The sequence below is a fragment of the Phasianus colchicus genome, chromosome 3, assembly GCF_987193195.1.
Source record: "Phasianus colchicus chromosome 3, bPhaCol1.hap1.1, whole genome shotgun sequence".
Taxonomy (NCBI): Eukaryota; Metazoa; Chordata; class Aves; order Galliformes; family Phasianidae; genus Phasianus; species Phasianus colchicus.
This window is the reverse complement of record NC_143438.1, coordinates 61,383,700-61,395,892: the sequence shown is the minus strand read 5'-3', so window position 1 is coordinate 61,395,892 and position 12,193 is coordinate 61,383,700. Positions and strand designations below refer to the sequence as shown.

At 37.8% G+C, this 12,193-nt stretch overlaps 1 protein-coding gene across 10 annotated transcripts in view; it reads right to left on the bottom strand.

Moving 5' to 3' along the window:
* Nucleotides 1-12,193, bottom strand: part of CSPP1 (centrosome and spindle pole associated protein 1) — a 52,974-nt gene that overhangs the window by 15,037 nt on the left and 25,744 nt on the right. For 9 of the 10 annotated variants that reach the window (XM_031604869.2, XM_031604867.2, XM_031604868.2 and 6 more), the window contains 7 exons: nt 9,336-9,488; nt 6,997-7,109; nt 5,507-5,656; nt 4,199-4,354; nt 3,288-3,392; nt 1,014-1,080; nt 74-194 (listed from right to left, as the gene is read on the bottom strand). In XM_031604869.2, coding sequence (XP_031460729.2) covers nt 74-194; nt 1,014-1,080; nt 3,288-3,392; nt 4,199-4,354; nt 5,507-5,656; nt 6,997-7,109; nt 9,336-9,488 — 865 coding nt within the window. The remainder of the gene's footprint in view (nt 1-73; nt 195-1,013; nt 1,081-3,287; nt 3,393-4,198; nt 4,355-5,506; nt 5,657-6,996; nt 7,110-9,335; nt 9,489-12,193) is intronic. The other variant, XM_090137676.1, reaches the window with a different exon arrangement.

Genomic DNA, 12,193 nt, shown 5'->3' with positions numbered 1-12,193 from the left:
CACTACTAGCACGCAATAGCCCCAAGGTCCTGTACAAAAGCTAACTTCTAAAAAATGAAGATGAAATTCTCACCGTGTAATTGGTCCATCATCATCACTAGCCACATTAAGTAACTGTTCCTGCAGTCGCCTCTCTTCACTACGAAGCTGTTTCCTCATCTCTGATAATTCATTTATCACATTCTTTCTTTCTTCTGTAATTTAACACCAATAAAGTGTTAGAGACACTTTTCTGCCTGCCTCGTAAATGCAAGGTGAAAAAATGACAATGCACTGTTAATTAAAATGATTAGATATTCACAAGCATTTCATACTTTAGAAACCAGGGGAGAACTTGTATTTTAAGGAAGCAGAAGGATGAAGTCACCAGAACAGCAAAAAGCATTCAAACTTAACAAATGTTTTGCTGTATTTAAAAAAAAAAAAAAGGAAAAGCTACAAAGCAACTGGATGCTGACAGTAAGCAGCCTTATTCTGCAATTTGCAAGTCTACATAGCCCTCCTGAGAGTTAGAAGACAGGAACTGAGGTGGTATCAACACAAACCCATTTCTGTCTCCTAAATCCCTCTGGACAGTTCAAAACAGATATATCAATCTGCTTAGTGCCATCTCTTAAGTGTTAAAGAGTTCCAACTTCAACACTTATTTTTAGAATGTGCTCGTGCTGAATTTTCAGAACTACTGTCAGTCTCAGCTGCTTGGTTTTTGTAGTTAGGACAGCATTCCTCCAAAAGTGCCAAGTTTTACAAATACTTTGTTTTTCCCATCACATTCATTCTAGCAAGCACCTTTTAGTTTGACTGCAGAATCTAGCAGACAAGCGAGTTTTATAGTTTAAATGCTCCTACGCAAGAGTTAACCCATACTTCTTCATTTCTCTCAATTTCCAAGAGCTGCATTAAGAACTTCCTTCCTAGTGGAAGAATGACAATGAACTCAGATACTGACCACATTTGTAGGACAGCACTTACTGCTACGTTTCATGTGTTTTTGCAGTAAAAGCAATACCTACCAAGTGCTCGCAACTGATTTCTTCTAGCTGGGACAGGTGGAGAAGGAGCTCTGGGTTGTGGAGGATCCTAATCATCAGAATGAACATGAAACGTTAGCACATCATAGTAAGCAACCACACCAGCCATAACAACCTTTTATTTCCTTACTTTATATCCAACTTATTAACTACCACTACTACTAGAAGAAAGAATAGTAACCTAGCAAGTCATTGAAGTGTAGGGTTTTTTTGTTTTGTTTTTTGTTTGTTTGTTTTTTAAATCTGATCTTTTAAATGCATAAACCAAGTTATAGCAATAACAACTGTAACACGCTCAGGTCTGAACACAGCTATGCTAACTGCTGGAAGGACATACAGATAAACGAATAAGTTTTAGACAAGGTTTAAAGTCTTAAAACGTTTTGTGAAACTGCACTATATTTTTGCCAAATTATCACAGAATCACCGAGGTTGGAAAAGACCTACAAGATCATCCAGTCCAACCAACCACCCATCACCAATAGTTTTCACTAAACCATGGCTCTCAACAACATCCAAACGTTCCTTGAACACTTCCAGAGTCGGTGACTCCACCACCTCCCTGGGCAGCCCATTCCAGTGCCTGACCACTCTTTCAGAGAAGTAGCATTTCCTAATGTCCAGCCTAGATCTCCACTGGCACAGCTTGAAGCCATTCCCTCTAGTTCTATCACCACTTACGTGAGAGAAGAGGCCAATCCCCAGGCTCACTACAGCCTCTCTTCAGGTAATTATGGAGAGCAATAAGATCTCCCCTGAGCCTCCTCTTCTCCAGACTGAACAATCCCAGCTCCTTCAGCCGCTCCTCATAAAGGGTCTGGAGCACAGGCCTTAACAGCTTTGTTGCCTTTCTTTCAACCCCTCCAGAGCCTCAATGTCTTTTCTTGCAGTGAGAGGCCCAAAACTGGACACAGTACTTGAGGTGCAGCCTCACCAGTGTTGAGTATAGGGGAACAAATCACTTCCCTGTTCCTGCTGGCAACACCGTTCCTGATGCAAGCAACTTCCTGGTAAACCCATTTTAAAAACCTTTAGTTCAATATCGTTCCTACATACGTATTAGGAACAGTTTTCAATAAAAAGTCAGAAACGTAGCTCAAGATTCACAGTTACTTAATCTGCTCTACTCATTACAGGAGGAATTTTAAAAAATAAGAAAGGTGAAGTGTAGCAGCAAACTTTTTGTACCTTCAGGAATACGAACCCAGCAACAAAATCTGAATGTGAGAAAATTTTTTTTTTTTTTTAAATACTTCGAGAGTGACAACGCACTGGAACAAGCTGCCCAGAGAGGCTGTAGTATCTCCTTCTCTGGAGACATTCAAAACCTGCCTGGACACTTCCCTGTGCAGGAAACATACTAGTGCAGGGATCCTACTTTAGAAGGGAGGTTAGACTAGATGATCTCCAGAGGTCCCCCTATGCTACGACTCTGCGATTCCACGATACTAGATTTATAAGCTTTCTTATCCTAACTTTACAGGACCAGAGAATATCCTGTGTTGGAAAGGACCCACATAGATTATCAAGTCCAACTCCTAACACCACACATCCAAACACAAACCTGGCAGCTCTGGGCCATGCCCAATGCCCTGTGCAGCCCATTCCATGCCCACCACCTTCTGATACAGACCCTTTCCCTCCCCCCCAGCTGCCCCTCCCCTGACACAGCTCCATGCCATTCCCTCGTCGCTGTCACACAGAGCAGAGCCCAGCGCTGCTCCTCTGCTCCCTGTGAGGAGCTGCAGCCACCATCAGGCCTCCCCTCAGCTCCTCTGCTCTGTTCTGAACAAACCAATGGGCCTCAGCTGCTCCTCTTTGCCATCACTGTAGCCCTCCTTTGAACACTTTCTTTATATCCTTCTGTTATGGTGCCCAAACACACATGCAGTGCTCAAGGCGAGGCCGCACAGAATAGACTGGGACAATTAAGTCCCTCAACCACAAGGACCCTTAGATCTCTGGAAAGCTGAACAGAGCATCTAGTTTGAAAAACAAGAGGCTCTTCACTACAGAAAGCACACAACCATCCCCAAAAAATTCTTATCTTCTCAGTACATTAAACTTTACAGCTGTAAAATTAAATAACAATAGAGACTGTCAGTGTTCCAGTGAACGAATGGGCAAAGAGGAAAAACTGAGTAGAATTTCACATGCTGCACTGACTTAAATATAGGTAAGTAGAATGACAAAATATCCCAAGTTGGAAGGAACCCACAAGAATAATCAAGTGCAAGATGACTAGAAAAATCATACTTGTGAATAGTAAGACATATGGCTTTCAGCTGATGGAATCCTCTCTTCTCTTCTTATTGATTTGTTCTGAAGAGCAGGAATGACAGGAGAAGGTTTCCTCGAGAACTGTAAGGAGTAAAGCAAGACTGAAACTACAATCCTAAAGGTTCTAAAATATACAGATATTATACACATGAAGAGTTTTGTTAACATGCTTCACTTGACAGTAAAATGCTTTTACTTATCCGTTAATTGAAACATTTTTATATTTTAACTTTAACCCTTAACCCCATAAAATGATTGCAAATATAGTTTCATGTGATTTTATTTACTACTTATAGAAGTTTTAATACATGTTTCTGTACTGCATGTCTTTTTTTGTTTTTGTTTTTGTTTTGTTTTGTTTTTTAACTCCAGCCAATTCCATTGTATTTGTCTGTTTTAGGAAATGATTTGTAGAAATAAGGAAGAGAAACAGTCCTGTAATTTATATTGTCTATCATAATCTTGTAATGGACTTCTCATCCAGGTCAAAGGAAAATAATTAAATTACAAAAAGCCTCTTTGATGAATATAAACTGTCCTTCAGTCCCCTAATATCTAACAACTTCTCTTTGTGTTTGGTACTCAGCAAAAGCAGGCTAAGGTTCTTCACAGCAGATTTAAAAAAAACAGAGTGCAGCTCACTAACATGGACATTGCTCTACAGTATTTTTAAATGAAACTTTAGCAGCAAGATAAGGCTCCACTGTACTATGTCTGATATTTTCCCATCAGCTGTCCTGCATGTCTGCTAAGTGTACTGGAGCTGAGGAGGCCAAGAAGGGAGCAATACTGGCAGAGGTCTTTGAAATCATACTTTCTCTTCAAAGCAGTTACTTTTATAAATTTGGAAGAAGTATTTGGTATCTTAGAAAGTAACTGAAGCATACCGTTTTCTTTTCCTCTTCCATCTTAGCAACCTTTTCCTTCTCCAAATACTGTCTAAGTTGTTCATCTCGCTTTTCTTCTTTTTCTTTCCTTCTTTTTTCTGCCTCTTTCTGTCTTTCTTCATCTAATCGAATCATTTCTTTGTTTTTCAACCTTCGCTGTAATAAAAACATTATCAGTACCTTAAAAAGGGTTTAACAGTTTTAAGGTTTTGCTTTTTTTTCCCTCTTTGAGAAGTTGGAACTCAATTAAGCTGTTAATATGAAATATAAAAGTATATTCCAAAACATTCAAATTAAAAACAGTGCCGTGAAGATATTAATCATCTGCAGTCCTAGCTCTATAAACATTTAGTAGAATTTCTCATAATTTCAATACACACCAGTTTTGTCCCCAGATCCATGTCAGTCAGCCAAATTGTAGGCCATCATTTCTAAAAGCACAACATGATAGCAGTGACCCACAGAGAAAGGTCACAGCTTTTATCTTTCTATGAAAACTGATGAAACCAGTTGCTTCCTATGCTACCCATGCCCCATTCTCTTACCCAGAAAACCCATCCAACTACATTGCGCATTTAAGAGAATCCAGAACATAAAGTTCTAGAAATTCCAAACTACACCCTCCCATGTAATGTCTCCTAACCACAAAAGGTACTGAAAGATTTTCCCAGCTCTGATCGCCCTCTGTCCTTGTCTCAGAGTTATTTATGAGACTCTGAGTTACACAAATTTGTTCAATTTTCCACACCTGATCAATAAAGTTTGAGTTTGGATTAAATCACAAGTTCACCTCCGTAACAAATACTTATTAGACTTGCTTGGGATTCTTCCAAAAAAAGTAGTGTTTTATCTCAAAGATATATTCTAGCCTAATAATAAAACATGCTTTCTGAAATAAGCTGCATTCAGAATACAAAAATTGCATTAGAGCTAGATGGAAGAGACTAATGAAAGTAAATGTGTCTCTGTTTGTTTTTAATTGACCGATTTGATAAAACTTCTTGTAGTGGCCTCACTGACAATTTTCTTTTAATATGAGAGCACCTCTGACAAATATAAAACTAAATTTTTTCTGAGAAGAATTAATGATATTTCAAGTTGGCAGCACCCTGTAAAAAGCAAGAAGAGTGTGCATTAAAAATGATCATTTCCTACAATTTTTTCTCTCCTCTGACTAATGTAAGCAAGCCACTATAATTACAAAGGCAACTTCACAATATACTTCTAACTTTACCCTCTTGATCTAGAAGACATATTTCAAGGGGTTAGGTTAGGATGAAAGGAAGTCAAGGGATCAAAATATTACACCTCCTCCTCTTTCCTTCTTTTCTCTTCTTGTTCATCCTCGTACGCTTTTTGAATTCTCCTCCTCTGTTCAGCTAGTCTTTTCTCTTCTTTTTCCTCTTCCAGTCTAAGTTTTTCTCGCTCTGCTTCTTCCCTACGTCTCTTTTCATCAATCTAGAAAACAATGCAAAGAAGTATTCAGCTATCAACAGACAGCAGTAATCTCATAAACATCTCCCATCGTGAACTTCTACAGAACTTTGAATCGCTGCTCGTGCAACCAACAATTGTATGCAACAACTGAAAGATCTCAAAGGCCAGACTTACATTTCAATTTCAGGATTCCTTTAAAACAAGCCAGTACTTTACTGTTTCTTTTTGGCCACTATTTACTGAACCATCTTTCAAACTAATTATATGTACTAGTAATAAAATCTGAATATTCACAAACATTTTCCTCTGAAGGTACTGAAATAACACTTTACCAAATAAATAAGAGAAGATGGGAAACCAAAGAAAAAAGGCACAGCAATTGTCTTCTCCACAACTGTATTTATAGACTCAGTGTTGACTTACTGCAGCCAAAGCCCATTCTTAATTATTTTTGGCAGCACTATACATAAAGAAGGACTCAAGCTTTTCATTAAGAGATACACATCATAGAATCATAAAATGGCCTGGGCTGAAAAGCACCACAATGATCATCTAGTTGCAACCCCCTGCTATGTGCAGGGTCACCAACCAGCAGACCAGGCTGCCCAGAGCCACATCCAGCCTGGCCTTGAATGCCTCCAGGGATGGGGCATCCACAGCCTCCTTGGGCAACCTGTTCCAGTGTGTCACCTCCCTCTGTGTGAAAAACTTTCTCCTAATATCTAACCTAAACTTCCCCTCAGTTTAAAACCATTCCCCCTTGTCCTATCACTATCCACCCATGTAAACATTTCTACTCCTAAATTATTTACTATTTCCTCTATTTCCTTGATATTGTAATTACACTTATATCTAATTCACAGAGTGAAATTACACATAAAGTTCTATGGACAGAAGACAGAAACTGATAGAACAGCAGTCACACTTCACAAAGCTATCAACAAATAACCACATTATTACTGTCCCAATGACCATCTCATTCTGACAAACATGCACTTGTAACATGCTGATTTCCAAGGGCCATTTTTTTCCTTCATGCATTTTTGTATGTAAGCGTGTACTGTATGAACTGCTTGAGAACTCCAAACTGAATTTATAGAGTCACATTTAGGAAAAAAGACAATCTAAGTTAATGAAGCCAATTATTAATAGCATCATTTTCATAACCATTTCTTATGAAGGAAAAAAAAAATCAAACAGATCCAACAGCATACAGCTCTCTGCATACATCCTGCTTGCAGAATTGGCTGTGACACGATGAAGCCTTTGGTCAACGGTATCTAATTTGATTTCCTTTGCCTGTAATCCCTCTTTAAAAAACAAAATAATTATTTAACATGACAACTGGTGTAAGCATTCACCTGTAGACGAAGAAAGTTTTTGTATGACTCTTGTCGCTTAAGTTGTTGTGGAGATGGTGGCTCACCAAACACATTGCCTCGAGCAAAAGGAGAAGTCTGTGCAAATGCAAAACCTAAGAGGGAGATAGGAAAAAAAAATCCAGGTAAAAAATCACATCAAATTGAAGAGAGCAAACCAGAGTGAAGAAGAAGGAATCTGAGATACTCCTTTCACAAAGTAGGTTATGACAGCCCTAATTCAAGGCAATAGCTGAAAACAGTTGCAATTGAAAGTTCTCACTGTCTGTCTAGAATGTTTTTACTGCTCAATTAATGTCTGAGCTACTGTATTGTTACAAAACAATACCTACAAAAGATTTTAGGATATCATGAAACAAGTCACATATTTTACCCTGAAATCTACAGTTTAAGATCCAAGAAAGTCACACTTAAGTTAATTAGAATAGCAAACATTTCATAATTCTATTGCTTGCCATCTACTCCGACTTAACACACAAAGCTCTGTTCCTCAATATTTAAAAACAGAGTATGATGCAAAGTAGCAATGGATACTACAAACAACAAAGCCAAAAACTGGCAAATAAAATTCTAAGCACTCAGAAAACAAATTCTGCCATTGTAAGGCACCTTCTATTCTATGAAATTTGAAGCATCAGGTATCTTCGAGCTCAACAACTTTCTCCACTGTATTGGAAACAACATCACTGGGGACAGGTCACCAAGTTAATCTTCCTGAGTTAAGAATGTGTCATAACCATACAGTCCCAATAGCTCTAGAGAAGAGGATCAACTCAGATAACAGAACAGCCTCTGCAGAACAGGATCTCTACAGGAAGTGGAGGAGAAAGAAAATAAATAAGCTTAAGTTGTGTTCTCTTTTCAACTGATACAGCACGGTCCTCATTCTTACCATGCCTCCTCCAAAGGATCTAGTGCCTCAGGGGTGTGCAAACACCACAGCTGCGCTAAGTTGAGATGAATACAGCTACAAGCTGTTCTCATGCTCCTCCCTTACTTCTCCCTGTGCAGTGGCTTAACACCCATGCCAGATGACAGCACAAAGAATATATACACTTATTCTCATAGAGACAGACAGGCTTGCTTCTACAACTCAGTTCTAATTACAGAATCAAATACTTTCAGGTTAATACTAATTTTCCTTACACTGAATCACTATTTGAATCCTTCCAAAATAGAATTAAATTTATATGTGGTTCTTTCAGAATGGATTTGCTTCACACAGAATCCATTCTGTGCAGAAATTCACAAGAAAGTTTATACATCATTTAAAGGGCATTGACTCAAGACAGACAAGTTACTATGGAATGCATCCAGGAATTAACTTACTGTGTAAAAGCTACTACCCTGAAAATTCCTGTTTAGCAGGAGGGTGAAAGATGAAATAAAATAGAAATAACCTAAACAAGGTCATTTTAACGTCTGACTATTTAACTGGGAGGTGCAAGGCTATCCTGGTCACAACTCTCATCCATGTCACTTTCTGTTCTCAGTGTCAGTGATCTAACCAGGTGACTCCTGGCTTTAACAGCTTTGCCTGTTTCACTTCTTACTAAATGGTTAAATACAGTTATCAGGTAGGAAAAGCGAGACAGCACAAAGAGAAAGGAAAAAAGATTCAAGAGTCAATGGTCATTACATTGAACATTGATCTTGGGAAACAGATCCACGTTCCAATTAACATCTAATCTTTACATAGAAGTGAAACAGATGGAGCAGGAAAAAGAAATTAGCATATAAGCTGACCTGAGGAAACCAGGACAGATCCTGGGGACAGGTCTGGAGTATCACAGCACTCTCATTCAGATGTCTCATGAAACATGAGAGAAAGATGCATATGTTTTTTAAATAAGAAAGTCAAATAAAACCCCTAAAACTTTGAGGCATTGTGCAAGGCTACATATCTACCTAGTTTACCCATTCCCTCTTTGAACTTAACTGTGCCTGTTTCATCTTACATCATCATCTACCTACAGGCCTTCTCCCCTACTTTTATGGCATTTTTCTCCTACTATACAGTCCTGTTTCACTACATCATTTAGAAGTAAAATACATATCAAGATTTGATTATGTAACTTCAAATCTGGAAAACTAATGTACTGATTCTGACTGACAATAGTTCTTTATTGATGAGACAGATAGGAAAATATATTTTCAGCACAAACGACAGCAATAGAGAAGTTTGCAGAAGAATAATTATATTGACTTCAATGGTGCAAGGCACTAATACTGCTAAAGGACTACAAGAAAGGAGGTAAAGAAACTAGAAGAGTTTGATCACTAAGACCTATAATTAGAGCTATAACAGTGTTCTTAAAAACCTGCTATTTTATTTGTAGATGCTCCTGCGTTCTCAGGTCTTGGTGAGGCCAAACTTAGGTCAACAGATACAATAGCCCTTTTATCTTCATATAATCTCGCTTCTGGATTATGATACGCATCTTCATTTTGCTTGTGCATCATATTCAAGTCAGCTAAAGGAAAGGGGAAATAACTGTTTATAGCATTTTGTTCTCACATAAGGCACGTTCACCACAGATTCTCATGAACAGGGCTTTTTAGCAGACTTCATTTCTGGACACAGCAACTACAGGAACAAAAAAATTTAAGCAAAAGATAAGAATATATACGCTACAGTAAAATATTAGTTACAAAGAATTCTTTTGCCAGGAATGATTCCTCACAGCAAACCTCTATCCCAGCAGAAGCTATGAAATGGAAAGGCAAAGAGCTCAAACACAAAACAGACTGAAACAGTTGTGATGATGAACACCTATTTCCTAAAAGCTGTAAAATACTTCTCAGTTTAGAACTGGAATTTTAAGTACTGAATCTCTAGTGTGTTTGATTTCTGTTAGGGGCAATAACCACAACAAGCCATTAAGGTGTATTGGGGTCTTCATGTCACCTTAATAGTCCAATAGCCCAAGTGTTGACAAGTGCAAAATAGTGTCATCCAATTGGTTTTTTTTTTAAGCACATTTCTATCAGAATTTACACACTGTCTATTTGTTATCATATAAATCCTGGATGTAGATATCAATTTCAGCTCATTTTGAAACATTCACTATTACTCTGAAAAGGCTCATTTTCAAAATAAAGACAAAGAAAACCAACACTACTACATAGTTTCCAAACTGCATTTTAAAATAGTCATTCTGATACATAGGAATTACTGTAGTCATTTAAACATACAGGTTTCAAATACTTGAAATTACATCCCTGTCTGTAAAGGACCTTTTACATCAGCATTTCAAAAGCTGCTTACAGACATTTTCAAGAAGGCAAAAGTCACACTGCACAAAATAAGAGACATAGCAGAAACAGCACGTTATGTTTGATGATGTTTCACTCCTACCTTATCCTTCAAGTTGCTAAAGTACAATGGGGTTAAATAACTTTAGATACGTAATCCAGGAAAACTAGCTAACAAGCTTCTCTCTTGGTTCCCCATTCACAAAGAAATTTGAGGAAGTATATACACACTCTAAGCTAACACAAACAACTTCTTTTTCCCCTGGCTTACATTACCCACACTGTCAAAAAGCCTGGAGCAAGAAACCAGGCACTCAAATGCTGTGCTTAAAGATAGGCAATGACAACATCTCTACCTGCTCTGGGGATAAACACGAACTTCTAAACTTACTATTTGGGCACACAGGTTTTACAAAGCCTTTGAACCTTACCCCCATCTTCAAATGATGAGCCACACACCATTGGAGTGTCATAAAACTGAAACTTATTCCTATTCCAGGACTGTTAATCCTGTAAGCGTTTCATGCTTTCAAAATTCCCATATTTTAGTACCAGAGGACGTATTTTGAAAACGTAATGGGACGGCAGCATCATATTCCAGTAGCATGATAACCAATTTGCATCACGCTAGAAATCAGTTACATAGCTTTAAGTCTCATCCATTCTGAAAGTCACTGCTTTTGTTTTGAACCATTATTATTATTATTGCTTCCACTAATGTATTCAGCTTTCCACAAAATGAAACTGACTGGTATCATACCCCTGAATGGGGATGAGAAATGCTTGTCCCAAAGACTACATTTGACTTCCTCTGGATAACTTGTTATGTCTTCTCTTTCTTTTCCACATTAATTGGAAGCATTTAAATTCCTTCAGGTGGAAGGAGGAATAAAAAAAATGTCAAGTCCATTTCATTTACGGTTTCAGTGTGCTGTAATTATTACCTCTTGAATAAACAACAGAATCATGAAGGAAACTGAATCTTTAACACTGAAATCAGGTTGGATCTGATATAGAATGAACATGGCATTTAAATTCACCCATGGAAAACCTACTCTAGTTTCCTTATACTGTAAGCCTCAAACAAATCCATCTCTCAATCACTGCTAAAGAGCCAGTATAGCTGTCTTCAAGCTAAGATGCTGAAGGCAAGAAACAAACTAGAATAGGCCAACAAGAGATAAATGGCTGGTGAGATGTGGCATAAGTCCTCAAGACACAGGATCAAATGTGAGCATGCAAACATCCTTCACTCAGCTGAAATGATTCAGGGGATTTCCAAAACAGTTATGGCAATTACATGGGAGATAACATTCAATAAAAAAGGCAGCTTTTGTGGCACTTAATTTAAATGTTAAGAAATTCATTTTGAAACACACTTACTAAGAACTATTTTTATTTCTGCACAAAACTTTGCTGTAGGGTTCACTAGAGCAACAAAACTGTACATAGAGAAAGCTTTGCCTAATGCAGGGACTATATCCAGGATCCAGGATCCAGAATCACAAATTTGAGTTTTACATCTACCTCTGATTTACAGGAGGCAGATAAACAACTTGCCCAGATTATAGCTATCTCCCAGCCTGCTGCTCCCATCTTGTATAAAGCAGCACTTAGAAAGAAATAAAAGAAATACAATTTTAAAACATTACTGCTGACAAACTGCCATTTACACAGCCATTTGCCAGCAGTGCTACTTGGGGAGATTTAAATATTCCACTTAGGTTTAGATATTTATTTTAACATTTGCCACGTCACAAGTAAAGCTTTCTAAAAACCTGGAAAATGTTTATATAGAAGTCTCCAGAACAAACTTCAGCCTATTTCTACTGCAGCTTTTTTTTTTTTTTCCTCTTTCACCCTTTGCTATTGCATTTGTTCTTCATTTAAAGCTGACATCTACATTTTTTTTTTTTTAATTGTA